General features: G+C 35.7%; 1 protein-coding gene across 2 annotated transcripts in view; it reads left to right on the top strand.

Annotated features, from left to right (window-relative positions):
- Positions 1-4252: 4252 nt before the first annotated feature.
- Positions 4253-16531, top strand: part of HMGCLL1 (3-hydroxy-3-methylglutaryl-CoA lyase like 1) — a 143931-nt gene continuing 131652 nt past the window's right edge. The window contains exons 1-2 of one of the 2 annotated variants that reach the window (XM_016955683.3): positions 4301-4497; positions 6321-6410. In XM_016955683.3, coding sequence (XP_016811172.1) covers positions 4390-4497; positions 6321-6410 — 198 coding nt within the window. In that variant the 5' untranslated portion in view covers positions 4301-4389. Of the gene's footprint in view, positions 4498-6320; positions 6411-16531 lie in introns of both variants that reach the window. The other variant, XM_016955682.2, reaches the window with a different exon arrangement.

The raw sequence follows: 16531 nt of genomic DNA, 5'->3' as shown, positions 1-16531 counted from the left end.
CATGTTCTCACTCATAGATGGGAATTGAACAATGAGAACACACGGACACAGGAAGGGGAACATCACACTCTGGGGACTGTTGTGGGGTGGGGGGAGGGGGGAGGGATAGCATTAGGAGATATACCTAATGCTAAATGACTAGTTAATGGGTGCAGCACACCAGCATGGCACATGTATACATATGTAACAAACCTGCACATTGTGCACATGTACCCTAAAACTTAAAGTATAATAATAATAAAAAAAGAAAAAGAAATGGCTTCATCAAAGATAAGTTTACATAAGCAAATAACCAAGCATGCAAATTTGGTTTGTATACGTATTTGCTTTGCACGTACAAAGCAAAACTTTAAAAATATAAAGAGAAATTGATAGAAACAGAACTATAGTGGAGGATTTCCACTGTCATGCTGTTTTGGCAAATTAATTAATTATACATACAAACATTCGTATGATCATTTTCTAGCTACCTACTTTCCTCTCAAAAAATAAATAACATGCTATACTTTAGAAACTTATTATAAGAAATGATTTTGATTATATGTGTGTGTGTACATACATATATGTATACATATATACAGGTATCGTACAGCCAATAGCATCATGGTTTCAAATAATTTAAATAAAATAAAATGGGAAAAACAAAAAGTATATACAAGAAATATTAATTTTTTCTCTCTGAAATAAAATGTATTAAAATGTTTCTAGAATTAGAACACTAGGTGTTTTCATTGATATCTTTATGCATCTTCTGAATTTCTCAAAATTGCTGTAATAAGAAACATAATTAGAGTGATAAGACATGAAATAATCCTAAAACTTGGGGAAACATGTATAATTTGATATTGCTGAAGTTATGGATAAGTTTAGAAAATGGGTAGGAGTTGAGACTGCAAAGACTGCTAAGAGTCTCTTCATGAAATATTAATTGAACCATTTTTAAGAAATATGACTTCCCCCCACCCCCAGAGGTTATGGGACACCTCTAAGAATTTTAAGTTCAGAAATGTTTATCAGATATATATTTTCAAAATCTCTCAGACTATACAGTATGAATTGTTGAGTGCAAAATCACCCAGGAAGCCAGACTACTGTATTAATAATAATAATAGCTAACATTTGCTGGCTGCCTACAACATGCCAGAGACCAAATGTTGAACACTTTATATATTCTGTCATTTAATTTTGGCAACAAGTAAGAACTGTTATTGTCACCCTTTTACACATGTGGATACAGATGCTAACGAAGTTGTTCAGGGTCACTCAGTCCCTGTTAGAACCTGGCTCCCATCATAGATAATCTAGAACCAACTCTTAGGCTCTTCCCCACTGCATTATGGTGTTGCTTGTCAAACAGATAGGAAGTGGAGCAGAGAGAAGTTCTTAGCAAAAGAAAAAGAGCAAGGGATGAGTCCAAGATGTTTAACTCAAATCACTTGTTGACAGATTGGTGGGATTAAGGAGAGAAGGAAGTCAAGAATAATTCAGGAGAGACAGGTTGAATTGAATGCTTTTGCACTTAGTAAAATCATTAATAAAGTCACTAGAGAAAATAGAAAATTTACTTTAATTTGAGGTGAATGTTCGTATCTTCTTCTGCTTGAGTGAGTAAAATGCAATGAAATAAAAATGGCTTAGTCATATGATGCAGCAAGCATAGTATAGAGTGCAGATGCAGGATATGGCACTTACTCACTTTGTAGTTTTTAACAACTGGTTTCTTTATTTTTCTAATGGAGCCCAAGCTTCTAACGTGTTATATTGCAAGAGAGAACTATAGAACCTTCCACAAACTTCTTTTTATTCTCATTTTATCTAGAGCTTTTTAGAACAGGGGTACATATTGAAAATGTTTTATTTGAGTAATCAGAACAGAAAGATGTACATTAATACTAAGTACAAAAACATATGCTTTTCAAATGCATAAATTTTAAGCATTCATAAATTAACACCAAACTTTACTTACCAGTAAAATCACATCTATTTTAACTCCTGTTTATTCATTAGATTAAACATTCTTAAGATATTTGGTCTTTAAGATTTTGGCATTTGTACAAATTTTGTTTAAAAATTTGAGATCATAGCATTTTCCATATGATATGAATTAAAATAAAAAACAAATACTTTTATATTTATAAGACTTTTCCGTAAAAAAACACGTATCACTATGGTCAACTAATTGGTATATGAAATTTTCTTCAGACCCTTTTAATTTAGAAAACGATTAAGCAATAATTTTTTTTTCCTAAATGTTCTTGTTCTTAGTAGCAGAAGATCATATCATATCTGACTTATCTTAGAGGTCTTATTCTCCAAAAGTTTAGACTTCAATTTTAATTGCCAATCCTTTTTGAGGTTTAGAATGATTGTTGACTCCATTATGAAGGTTGCCTTGCTAAATTATTGTTGTTGAAGTTGGATCTTTTAAAATTATTTTTAAATATCATGTTCCCTGTTGCAGAATTTAAATATAGAGAGAAAAATGATAGTAAGCATAGATATAACCAGTACGGTCCATTTCACTTGCAGTGGAACAATAACTAACAGCTGAGCTCTGCTGGTACAGCTAACAGATTTAGCTCTGTGAATGTACACCTATATGATAGTCATGCTTAGGTAAATAACAACCGGAGTTTTGGTGCTTTACAGAGTTTTAAGCGCATCCAGGAATTGGATAACTTCACTTTAGCAGTTCAGAGAATGTTCTCCAGGTTAAACATCCGGCTGGGCGCGGTGGCTGACGCCTGTAATCCCAGCACTTTGGGAGGCCGAGGAGGTCAGACCACGAGGTCAGGAGATCGAGACCATCCTGGCTAACGCGGTGAAACCCCGTCTCTACTAAAAATACAAAAAATTAGCCGGGCGTGGCGGCCGGCGCCTGTAGTCCCAGCAGCTGGGGAGGCAGAGGCAGGAGAATGGCGTGAACCTGGGAGGCGAAGCTTGCAGTGAGCCGATATCGCGCCACTGCACTCCAGCCTGGGCGACAGAGCGAGACTCCGTCTCAAAAAAAAAAAAAAAAAAAAAAAAAAAAAAAAAAAAAAAAAGAAAGAAAAAAGAAAAAAAAAATCCTTGGTTAACTGTGAGAAGACTATGACCTCCTCATCCTCTTTGCCCTTTCTAGTGCAGTTTTACCGAAGGATCTACACGATTTCTCTTCCACTCTTTGTCTTTTTCCTCCCTTAACCCATTTATTTTTATTACCTGTGGAAGTCTCACTGCCCACCCCCCAAACCCCCACCCATGCAACACACAAGTGGTAAGGATGGTTTGACTTTGAATGGTAAATTTCTTCTGTGTGTTTATACTACGGTGTGCATCAGTTGGCTCCTGGTTTACATTTGCTCCATCAGCCACCAGGGCTGATGCGTATTCCTGGCCATGGACACCCTGGCTGGGTCTCCGGAAGACCCTAGGTATCCTGCACGAGACTATTCTTGATGACTATGTCATTTTAGCTGCAAACCACTGAACCCGCGGCGAAGATTATTAGGGTGTGACAATACACATAAGTGTACATGTGAAAGTGAGGTGGGGAGGGTAGGCAGGTGGTCTGCTCGAAGGCTATTTTTTCAAACCCTCTCTTCCACTAAAAATGTCTCCAATTCTAATATCCTAAGAACTTGTATAGAATTTTCCGTTTGGATAAATCTAGTCCTTAGGGCTTTAATAATTTTGTGCCATGAGACTTTTAAACACGCAGTTCCATTTCAGCGCTTAACCGCAGCACCAACTTACAGCTTACCTCTCATTTAGGAACGTACCTGTGAGAGTACCTCTGACATCTAACCTAATTTAAGACTGTCTTTTCCTTTTCATTAGACTGTTAGATTGTTTTAACCTTGCTGATTGCCTCAAAAACATTTTTAAATAGAGCTTTTTGTTATAAAGCATAAACTCCATGAGCTCAATGGTAGGCAAATCTACACTTGAGCACCCAAGGCTGCAGCTGGGAATGAACGAACTCATCAACATAAACACTCATGCCCCTTCCTTTTATTTTAGACCCCTTTTCTTCTACACCTGATCTAAGCCAGGTGAGAAGTAGGTGGGCACGTGAAGATACAGACCCCTGGGCGCTCAGTGTAGTGCGGAAAATGAGCCACCCCTGAACATCCTCTGGCTCAGCTCCTTTCTCTCCTGTTCAGGTGCTCCGCATTTCTGTCGATTCCCGCAGGTGCCCCGTGCACCCGCTGCCCCAGGCGCGGCCACCTGCCACGCCCCGCTCCCCGCCCTCTCGGCGCCGCCGCAGTGCGCAGAACAGCTCTGGTCCTCACAGCCAGTGCACCGGAGGGGCGCGCTCCCGAGCTGGCGCAGTTTCCCAGCGCGGTGCCCGCCCCTCATCCTCCTCCAGTCTCCCTCCCCTCGCCGACTGCCGCCCCAGGCTCCGCCATGGGGAATGTGCCATCTGCGGTGAAGCACTGCCTCAGCTACCAGCAGCTTCTCCGGGAGCATCTCTGGATCGGGGATTCAGTGGCAGGGGCGCTCGACCCCGCGCAGGTACCACCTCGCGGCCCAGGGTGTCCCCACCCTCATGCTCACTGACAGCCAGCCTCTCTCCCTGCAACCTCTTGGTGCCCTCCTCCCTTTATGTCACCTCCTCACCCCAGGACCCTTCCCGCAGCAGTTCTGTCGTGTTAGGCCGCACCCCTTAAACGGTTTCCCGTTATCTCTCTTCGGTGAATGTATCGACCCGCCTCTACAGATCAGACCCAGCAAAATCCCTGCCTGTGACCATTTGCTGGTCGCCTAAAGAAAAGAATTCCTTCTCTGTGTTTTCCTGGAAAGGGATGCATTACGTAATACAATTTGTATTCATAGGTATTCCTTCAAGGATACCGCCCTTATTCTCAGTGCTCCTTGTACTGTGTAACAAAGACGACAAATTTGTCACAATATGAGGCAGAAAAAGGAATGAAACTGGTAGAAGGTTAAGAAGACATAGTAGGATGAAATAATCCATCAGAACATTAATTATCCCGAATGTATTTGTGCTTCAACAAACTTGAAAGAAAGTGTAAATAACAGCAATTTCAGACTAAAATTTATTCCCACATTGTTCCTGAAAGGCCATGTTAAGACAATAGGCAACTTAATATTATTCATATACTTATGATTTAGTATTATTCATATACTTATGATTTAATGACACTTAACCAGTGTCAGATAAATAAAGAAAAGGTGTATAAAGAAATAAACTTTTTCCCTAAAAAAGCTGAAAATCTAAAATTCCACAAAATATTAAATACCTGATAATTGTTATGAAAATGTTGAAACATGGAATAAAGGAGGAGCACTGTGAGGACTTCTTGTTAAATTACAGGTGCTGGATACAAGATTATTTCTGATTCGACTAGTGAACAAAATAACTTCTGTTATTGTAATATTTTTTAGTCATTAAGCATAATTGTACCATGTGGATTTAAATCAACTATTCTAATATAAAATATTCATTTTCTATTGTGTATTCTCAGTTTAGTGTATCATATGTGAAATTGCAATCTTATCTCTACAAATTGGAATTCAGCATTTGTGTTCTTTAGAAGATATTTTGTTTCTCGTTACTTAAAAGATGGCCATGGTCATCTAACTCAAAACCTGTTGATGACAGTGGTAGAGGTGAAAAAGTTATCCTTTATCTTCCCACATGTTAATATGTCTATTTAATTTTCCTACCTTCTATTTTGACCTTCCTGATGTAACTTTTATCTTAATGTTCTTGACTTTTTAAATTCAGTCTGTTATTTAATCAGGAACCATTGACTTATATTTCCTAAGTCTGAGACTTTATATGATTTTTCTTTTTGAGTGAATATTATATTTCTCTCTCCCTCTTTATTTTCTGATTTACACATTTTGTGGGTTTTATGGACAATGATAGAAGATTGGCTGCAGGTAAGGATGTCTTATTTGCCCTGCTAAGATATGGAAGCAGGTTAAATGAAAATGACTAGGATTCCTGAGAAATAAAATTCTGGGGCATTCATCAGCTTAATGAAGACTTTTTTGGCCCATTCTGAAGAAATAATAGGCCTTCTCTAAATATTGCCTTTTTACCCACCAACTGCTTTGCCTAGAAAACTCTTATTTGTCTCTCAAGTACAGATTTTAAATTTTTTTTTTTTTTTTTTTTTTTTTTTAGTCCAGCCCTTTCCTTTGCTCCCTCCAGAGTTATGCTTCTTTTTGTGTTCTCGGGAATTTTTAAAAATAATTCTGTTTTAGTTCCAATACTGTTGAATTGTAATTTTTTTCTATCTCACAGTATTTGAACTCACAGCAGCACTGACATCTGACACTTGGCTTTTTGAACTTTATCTTCCTAGACTTCTGTTCTAACAAACCTTCACGGCTTTCAGCCCGATGTCTCTGGCTTCTCAGTCTCCTTGGCAGGCTCGGTGGCTTGTATCCACTGGGTAAATATCCAGATGCCCCATCACTATCTACACTCTTCCTAGTGTGAGTGTGAGTGACAATCTACACTCACTGATTTGGTTACTGTTTGTGTACCAGTGTTTTCTAGACTTACATACCCCTATTTCTCTTGAATTCCAGTCCAGATGTTCAGCTGCTCATTTGACATCATCGCTTGGGTATCTCAAAAGCAACTCAAACTCAAACATTTTCAAAATTTTATTAATGTTCTACTCCTCCCAACACTGGACTTTCTCCAATATTTCATTTTGCAGGGAATGCCAGTATAATTTATTCAGTTCTACGAGCCATACACCAGAAACTATCTTCTTTCATTTCCCTCACACCCAAAGTATCACTGAGTCTTGCAATTTTACTTCTTGAATTTCTTTCAAATCCATTTTTCCAACTTCATTGCACCAATCAATTTTAAAATGGCATTATCTCTCATATGGATGACTGGGATGTTGCAGTAGTCTTCTTACTTTCCAGGAATCCCTCTTCAACCCAATGTCTATATAGCTAGTTGGAAACTGTTCCCTATTTCAAATAAAATAGTGCTATTTCCATGTTTCAAAACCATCTATGAATTTCCATTGCTTTTAAGAATGGACACCAAAACTTTTAATGTGTTTTCTAAACCTCAAATGATCTTTTCATTGCATCTCTCAGCAACATCATCTTAAGCTATTCTTTTTTGTTCTTGCCACTTTAGCCACAGTGGCCTTTTTTGAGTTCTCTAATAAATTGTGTTCCCTCTGGAACCACAGTGTTTGCTTACCTTCCTCTCCGCTAGGAAGATTATTTTCAACAAATTAACTTCTAATTAATCTTCCGCCCTCAACTTGCATGTTACCCTCTCGTGAAATCTCTCCCAGACTCTCCGTGCCAGCAGCTTTTGTTAGACTTCTATTGCATAGCAACCTATTGTAGATAATATGCATTATATATTTATTTTCATGATTACTTGATATTTAATTGCTTTGCAGATACTAAGCATAGTAAAACTAAGGAAGCAATTCACCACGGGATTCTCAACACTTATCAGAATGTCTGGTTAATTTTTTATGGCCAATAATACTTTTTGAATGAACAAATGAATTAATGTTTTCCCTTATAGACCATAAGCATCACATGCCTATGAAGACCATGAACTTCTTCTTAGCATTTGTTCAAGGTCCAACAAAATGATTGGCACACTGTAGCATCATGATAAATATTTGCTAAGTGAATACAAAATCAGTGAGAATGGGGACATGGTATAGAGTTTGATCTTAGCACCAATCGATGAATATTATTACTGTTTTTCTCTCACCTTTTTGTCTCATAGGACCTCATAGTAGTTTAATGGAGAGATGAGGTAAAAATGGTTTCTGGAGGCTGTCAACACAGCAGAGAGCTTAACTAATTCTCTATTGTTGAATCTGGCAGAGAGAATCATGAATAAACCTGACTCCTGTAATATGAAATAATTTGATTGTAGTTAGAACAGATAGAAAATTCTGTATTTTGAAATAATTATGTGTGTGCAATAGAATATTGAAAACCTCGATATTTTTCTGCTACCAACTTATTCCATGGTTTTGTGTGTGCAAGAGCATGGCCACACCTTAATTTTTCAGCTTACATATTAGAGATAATATATCCCTGATGAATTATTAGACTTAAATTAAATATTGTGTGTATGAATATATACACATATACATATTAGAAGTTTAACAATGTACTATCAAATATAAAAAGAATAAATATGAATGAAAGGCTTATTCTATCACAGGTCACTAATTAAATTATTTGGGTCTCTGTTTTTGCTAATGACAATGGTTTTGCAGAAAATTCCCTTAATAGACCAAGAGGTTGAAATTGCTCATTCTGTAATTCAAGCTATCTCTTAGGACCTGTTTTATTTTCTGTAGTTGTCTCTGTTAAAAAGAGTATAATGAAGCTGGCTTAATTGGCATGTTTTAAAGTTTTGATTAAATTTAAGTTTCCTAGTGAAGCGATCCCCCTTTGATTTTCAAGTGTTCCTTAAGCAATAACTAAATCTCTTCACATATTAATGCCCTTTTGCAAAAATAAAATTTCCAAAGACCTAAATTCTAATATAAATAATGTTTCAAACCTATTATATTTCTAAAATAAAATAGTAGATTATGTGAGATTAAATTTATAGTTATTTTACATTCGATTCTGATCCTTTATGTTACATTTGCTGTCAGCAAAAATTATGATTCAGCGTAAAGTTATTTGGTGCTAAAGGGTCTCTGGAATTTAAATGTATTATATTTCTGCTTAAATGTAATCAGATGATAATGTATCTTTATACTTTTGGCTTGCAACTGTGTAGTTGTTAGTACATTTACTAAATATCTTAGGATGATTGAGGAGGAATTTTCAGACAGGGACCAAACTGCCATCATACTGTTTTCTATTTGTCTCATGTATTCTTTATTTGTCTCCTTACCATTTTTTATTCTTTTCCAGCTTCTTTTGAAATCATGTAGCATTTTAATTTCTCATTTTCCCCCTGAATTGACACGTTAGTGATATACTTTTTTTTTACTATACTCTTAATTCCTGTCTATAAGATGTCAACATACAACCGTGGCTTATTAAAATAATATATTAGTACTATTACAACTTATTAAAAATGCAAATATGACTCTTTAACTTCATTTTCTGTCCTCTGCCTTTTACGTTTTTGTTTCTATATACTTATTATCTATATGGTGTATTTACAATACATATGTATACAGTCAATATCCATTTATACTTGTGCACATATTTTCTCTTTTTATTCCTTTCTTCATCTCCATTTTTTCCTCAGATTAGTTTCCTTCAACCAGAAGTATTTGTTTCAATATTTTCTTTAGTAAAAAAAGTACTAATATTGATTTTTTTCAGTTTTTCTTTGTTTGAAATTACATACACACATATACACTAATGTATATATATATACACACACACATATGATGTTTATAAGTATAAATGAATGTTTACTATAAACATAAGTTTTATCTAAAAAATTAACAGACATGATAGCAGTGCAAAATGCAGATTTCTCAACAGATACAGTGGAAGCCAGTTACAATAAAATCAGCGATTTGTCTTATTTTTGGTCCTTTGATGATAATTTATCTTTCATTCTTTTCTCTTTGTATTTGGTTTCTAATAGTATTACTATGGCATATCTAGGCATACTTTCTTTTGCATTCATCTGGCTAATAATGTACAACACTTCTTGGATCTATGACTTGATGTTTGTTGGGTTTCATATTTTGGAAGCTTTTCAACCATTTTTGCTTCAAATGTTGTTTGTTTCTTGTTTCCTTTTAAATCTTCTCCAGTTAGGCCTACAACTTGAAGAATATTAGAACTTTCTCTGTGCCTTATTTGTTTCTTACATTCATTTTTTTCATTCTTTCTTTTCTTCTCCGTATTCAATCTGAATATTTTCTTCTCATTTATATTCCGTTTCAGTAATTTCTTCTTCAGCTTTGTTTAATTTGCTGTTAATCTAATTTATTGAGTTCTTAATTTCAGAGTTCTAATTTATTGAGTTCTATAATTTCTTAATTATATTTTGAGTTAAAGTGTTTTTATGATTTCTAAAAGATAGGCTTCAGTTCTCTGCCACAATTCTCTATCATATTATAAATTCTTGAATATTTATTAGAATTATTTTAGATCCCATGTCTGACAACTCCAATATCCAGATCTCCAGTTAGTCTGTTTTATGTATTTTCCTTCCTGGTATGCCCACAAAATTTAAATAATATGTTAGACACCTGGTATGAAAATAATTATAGACGTAATTTGAGACTCTGAATAATACTGTCCTTCTCAGGTGGGATTTCTCTTTGGTGTTATCAAACAATAAGCGTAGAGATAACTTAAATTAAGCTAATCAAGTGCTTACCTGATATGAGGTTTAGCCTACTTTACTTGTGAGGGCTTTACTTTTTTCTCTTCATCCTTACTTTTTGTATTCTGCAGTCATTCAGAGGTCCTAACTAAAACCTAAAATGTTTACCAGGGTTGCTCCTCCTTGCTGAGACCTGAATTCAAACTATTTCCACTCCAGCCTTGCTAGGCTCCTGGAAGATCTGATGGTTTTGGCTTCTCAGTTGCTCATACAGAATTGGCAAATGCCTCAAAAAGAAAAGTTCTGCTGACTGTTGGGCTCACCACTTTATTTTTTTCTCCTGCATAGTATATTGGCTGCTGAAATACTCATTAACCAAATTTCTGAGACTATTAGTTTTTCATTAATATTTTATCCAACTAATATAGTCATTATCAGTGAGAGGTTTGTTGTGAACAAGCTAGTCAGCCATTATTGAAAGATTATATAATAAGGAAATTAAATTTAAAAATACCAATTGTGCAGTTTAGTTTAAATTGTAAAAATATATTCATTTACCATACTACTTGAACTTGTTATATTCCATTATATATGTATAGTAGCATACATACTATTCAGATTACCAATTTGAATTACAAAGAAAGAATAAAAAGATTATCTGCCTCATGAAAAATATTGTATGGAAAAAATGACTATTCCAAATGGTTTTTGGTATGAAGAACAAGTTATAAAGGTAATGAATATATATTTTAAATAATGTTAAAAGTAATATTATGTCCAATTTTAGTATCTGCTCTTTGAATAGCAATGTGCTATTTACTCCCTCTTTATGTGTAATATACTTCAATAAAATTTTGATAGATGAATAAAATAGTTTAGTAAAATTTGTTAAATAAAGTACTTCCTTTATAATATTTTACCTCTATTGGCATAATGTATATCAAATCTTTTCATTTTATTAGCATAAAGTTGGTAAAAGTATTTTCTTATTATTATTTACCTTTCTTTTCAATCTTATCTTTTGCATTGCCTCTTTCTGATTTGGGTACATTCTCTTTCTCTTTCTCTCTCTATAAGTCTTCCTACAGTTTATCACTTTACTCAGAAGTATCTTGTAGGCTTGTTTATGCTCTTGACTGTATGTATATGTTTGTATGTGCTTATGCATATGGATGATGTGCTAGCAACTGATTTCTATTCTTTGAAAAAATTCTTCTCTACTTTTTCTACATTAGCATTGTAATTTTCTTTAAATATTTAGCTCACTTGATTTTAGTCTTTTTAAAAATTAAGTGCTTTAAGACTATACCTGCCCATTTCTCTATTGTTTTGCTTTAAATGTATGTCTTATAAGCTGCTTATATGATTACTCTCTAGCTTTAATTAGATGAATTTACCTCTAATCATGTTTGATCTATTATTTTTTATTTTTTATTTTTTGAGATGGAGTCTTGCTCTGTCACCCAGGCTGGAGTGCAGTGGCACGATCTCGACTTACTGCAAGCTACGTCTCCTGGGTTCACGCAGTTCTCCTACCGCAGCCTCCCGAGTAGCTGGGACTACAGGCGCCCGCTACTATGCCCGGCTAATTTTTTTTTTTTTTTTTTTTGTATTTTTAGTAGAGATGGGGTTTCACCGCGTTAGCCAGGATGGTCTCGATCTCCTGACCTCGTGATCTGCCTGCCCCGGCCTCCCAAAGTGCTGGGATTACAGGCGTGAGCCACCTTGCCCAGCGTTTGATCTATTACTATGTTTGTCCTACTTTCTGTCAAATCTATCAGCCTCACTCACCGTTTTACATTTCCTATTTTTAAGGCTGTTTATGCCTTTTCAGCATTCTTATTTTATATTGTTTAGAGCAAAATATATATTTTAAAGAATGAATTCAGTTATCTTGAGAAAAAGATTGTTTAATTGTTACACCATGATTCTTCAAATAACATGTACCAGGCATATTACCATTCTCAAGATTCTTTTTGTTGATGTAAAGCATCTAACAGATGAGGTGAAGGTAGGGAGTTCCAAAGACTTGTAATTTTTACTTGAGGTTAAAGATTTAATCATGAACACAATAAAGTTAGAAACTTAAAAGGATAGGTATTTGATATGGTTTGGCTGTGTCCCCAACCCAAATCTCACTTGAATTGTAGCTCCCATAATTTCCACACATTGTGGGAGGGACCTGGTGGGAGATAATTGAATCATAGGGGTGTTCCTCCCATACTGTTCTTGTGGTAGTGAATAAGTCTCATGAGAGCTGATGGCTTTATAAGGGGTTTCCCCTTTCGCTTGGCTCTCATTCTCTCTTGCCTGCCACCATGTAAGATGAGTCTTTCACCTTCCACCATGATTGTGAGGCCTCCCTAGCCATGTGGAACTGTGAATCCATTAAAGTTCTTTTTATTTATAATTTAGCTAGTCTCAGGTATGCCTTTATCAGCAGCGTGAACATGGACTAATACAGTATTTGTGGTTACAGACTTAATAAGTGAGCTGCCACAAAAAATAATAAGCCCCTTTTATGACCCTATAGATTATGGTCAGAATGGAGTAAAAGTCCAGTGAATTTCACTGAAAACCAAATATTGGATGGAAGGTCCACCAGGACATTGAATAAACTGCTGAATGGTGTCAGGATTTTGGATGAAGGGAATGATGGTGAAATAAGTTCTAATGGCCTTGATATATGAAGGATACCAATCATCAAGCAGGGATAGAGACTATATGGCCAAATCACATAGATTCCAAAAGCAGGGCCTTTTAAATTAGTGAAAAGAAGTGGGAGTCTTCAAGAAGTAATGGAAATTAAAGATGCCATCCTTAATTCTAGTCTCTAAGCAAAGAATAGGAGACTAAGCAGTCTCTCCTTGAGAGGGTTACAGGAGAGGTGCCTTCTTAAGGGTAATTGAGACCTCATTTAAGGCCAGGAGATAATAGGACTGTTCAATAAAGAGGCTGAGAATGTGTTAGAACGTTTTAGGTGTGCAGCTGAGTTTACAGCTGGAAAAATAAAGAAGACTTGAATCTTACTATAACAGGAAAGTCAGATAACTACGTAGGGTTCTACAGAAGGAGTAGACGATTCTTGGGAATAATATATTGGGAAATGACTAAAGAAAGCTGGACTGTAAAATAAGATGGCTTATCAAGTGAGTAAATCTCAGTAGTCTTGAGGTGGCTGTGAGTCTTTTTGGGTATCTCAGCCTCAGCCAAGTCCTGGGTTTATTGCATTTTAAGAGAGTCCTTATCTCTGTAGCATGAAGAATCTAGCTTTTAAAGCCACCTTTGATTTGACTTGACTTACATGCACTTTTGAAGGAAAGCTTAAGGCTGTTCACATTTTGATTCCTGAAGGGAAATGGCTGGCTAGTGCATGCTGAGAACAAGGCCAGCATCCCAGGGGAGTGCGGCTTTGTCTCTGTGCCATTAGCAAGTGTGTTCCTTGGTGTTTCATAAGAGATATAGCCATGTTATACCCTCCTTATTTTTTATTTTTAATCAAGTCACATATATTATTTAGTATGAGTTGCTTATTATAAAGACTTTTGTAGCTATACAGCTACCACTACTGAATGCTCAATATGAACCCGGCACTCCCTGTTTACATCCAGTAACTCATTTAATCCTTACAATAATCCATTTTACAGATTTGGTAACTGTGGTTCAGAAAGGTTAAAAAAATGTGCCTATGATCAACAGCTAGTAAGCTAGAATTTTAACTCAGGCAGTTCTAGTTCTAAAGCCTGCAATTTTTGCCATGATACCAGTGCTTCCTAAACTTTTCTTGTGATAAGAGTCACCTAAAGTGTTTATTAAATATAGAGGAAATTTTGATTCAGTAGCTCTGAGTTGGAGCCCAATTATCTTTATTTCTACTTAACCCAATTTTAGTAAACACTGTGTTGGATGGTGCTGCTACTCCTCTACCCCTATATCTGCTGTCAAAGGGTCATGTTTCCTCTAATCTGTCTTTCCAGAGCTCCTGGCTCCTGCCCATGAAAAGAAGACTGCTATGAGTTTTGACTTCCCTTCTATCCTTTTTGAGGTTGAGACTAGAGTTCTGCCTGGAATAGAATTGCACTGGATACAAAAGGAAAAACAACTTGGTTTCCAATAAATTTCCTGTTCCCTTCAATCTTCAATACTTTCTGTCCTTGGATTTCTGTTGGCTCCTGTATTCCTTGCTTTCTCAGATTCCAGCTGGCTTTCACATCCTTCCCTCCCCTTACTCTATGTTCTTGTTTTTTTCATTAGCTCTGAGCTCCTCCAAGTCTTCTGGCTTTCTTTATGCTTATTCACTCTGTGCTGTAACTTTCCCTGACCCTTTCTTCTTTCTGTGTCTATCCCCTTCCAAGTTTAGTTGTTTGTGTGTGTGTGTGTGTGTGTGTGTGTGTGTGTGTTTCATTTTACTTCCGCTAATCAACCAAGGGGCTAGACCGTGCACACCCATAACTTTGTGGGTTACTCTCATATGACCCATGGTTTTTAAAAGATATAAAGCAAAATTGTGTATTTGGAGGCTATCATTTTTATATAAATTCAGATTTGAAAGGGATTGTCCAGCCTGCTTAAGGCCCTAATAATGAAAACAAAGTTTAGAATCCCAGTTTCCTACCACTGTTCTGACTATGTATTGTTAGTCTACGTAGGAGTTGCAAATTAGCAGCCTAGGTGAGCCCAATATAACCCCTGAAATATTTTGTTTGGTTGAAACTGCAGTTAAAATATAAGTAAACTTGAATGCCTTTAAACAGAATTTGCACTATTAATTAATATATTTAGCTTCCTCAGGAATCAAGATTATCTTCTTGTGATTATAGATGTTTGGTTTTATGATCTTTCACATGAACAATTACATAGGGATATTTAAATGAGACCATTTCTGAACACTGGATTATTTTTCTGCAGGGTGGAGCCTAATCATTCGTTATCATTCAGCAAGCAGGAAATTATCTTTAAATTGCCAGAAGGTTGTCATCTTCCCTTTTGGACAATCTCCCTTTTTCTAAGTGATCAGAATTTAGTCCTAAATGAAAACTCAGGTGTTTTTAATTTCTTCTCTCAGATATAGCCATATTTATATGCCAATTTTTACATTTTTTCTTATAGAAAATAATACCAATTAGTAAATCTTGTTCGCAAAACATTCATTCCAAAACCAGACCATAAAATAATTTTATGTGAAGGTCATTTTTAGAATTATTTAGATTCATGGAGGTTTTTATTTTTAAAATGTTTCTCCCTCCATATAGTTTATATGACTGCCAAGTAATAACAAGGATAGAAAAACTCTCTGAAAATTAAATAAGTAAATAAACAAAAGCTGTGGTTTCTAAGCAATAATGAAGGGACCAGAGCTGTGAGTTCCAAACACATTTTTAATACAAGGAACTGAGGTTTACTTTCCTGGTTGAGAGAGCAGAAGAGCTGGGTTCTGGCACTCCAACGCTAGCAGGGCTGTAAGTATCACTGTGGAAGAGGAGGGACAAAGTGTTATGAGAAACAGAACGCCTAGAGCTGCTATCTCAAGGGCATGACCCAGACCACATTTTCATTCTTCATTGCTGTGTTCCTTTGAAAGCTCAGTTCTCCATTCTGCTGTTTATTTAGATCATGTTAATTTCTTTTCCCTGCAATTCTTTCTTGCAATTCATTTAAAAACACAAGCCTATAAACTTGTTTTAATTCAGCTTAATTCAATTAGTGATAACAATAGTAATCTTTGTGGTGAAGGTGGATGTGAGGGTCAGGTGGGATTTGGATAGAGAGAAGGCATTCCTGTTCAGAGTAAGATGATTGACGATTTTGGTGGAATTGACAGAGCAAAATCATGGGAGTTATTCATTTAGTTGTGTGTGTGTGTGTATACCTATAAAACTATAACTATTATCTATATTCATCCATCTATCTAATCTATCAGTTTACAAAAATAATTTTAAGACCCCATAATCTTATAAATTGTTTTATACATTTTTTTTCAAATTTGATGAGTTTAGAGGTTCACTCACTTTTTACAAGTATTAAGACTATTTCTTTTGTATCCTTCACCTCTCCCAATGGCCAACCTCAATACTTTTGTAGTACTTGGGATACCCATCCTTGTTTTCTTCATGTTCCCTTTTACAATATGGTTGAATAGAATGAAATATCTCTTTATTAAATGTATAATATTTGCACTGCTATGTTGAGGTCTTTTTAAGGAATGTGGCTATATTTTATTTAGTTTTCTGTTATCCCAAGGACATAAACACTTAGGTC

Source organism: Pan troglodytes, chromosome 5 (genome assembly GCF_028858775.2).
Source record: "Pan troglodytes isolate AG18354 chromosome 5, NHGRI_mPanTro3-v2.0_pri, whole genome shotgun sequence".
NCBI classification, from domain to species: Eukaryota; Metazoa; Chordata; class Mammalia; order Primates; family Hominidae; genus Pan; species Pan troglodytes.
Note: the sequence above shows the minus strand (reverse complement) of the source record. Positions and strands in the feature narration are given on the sequence as shown.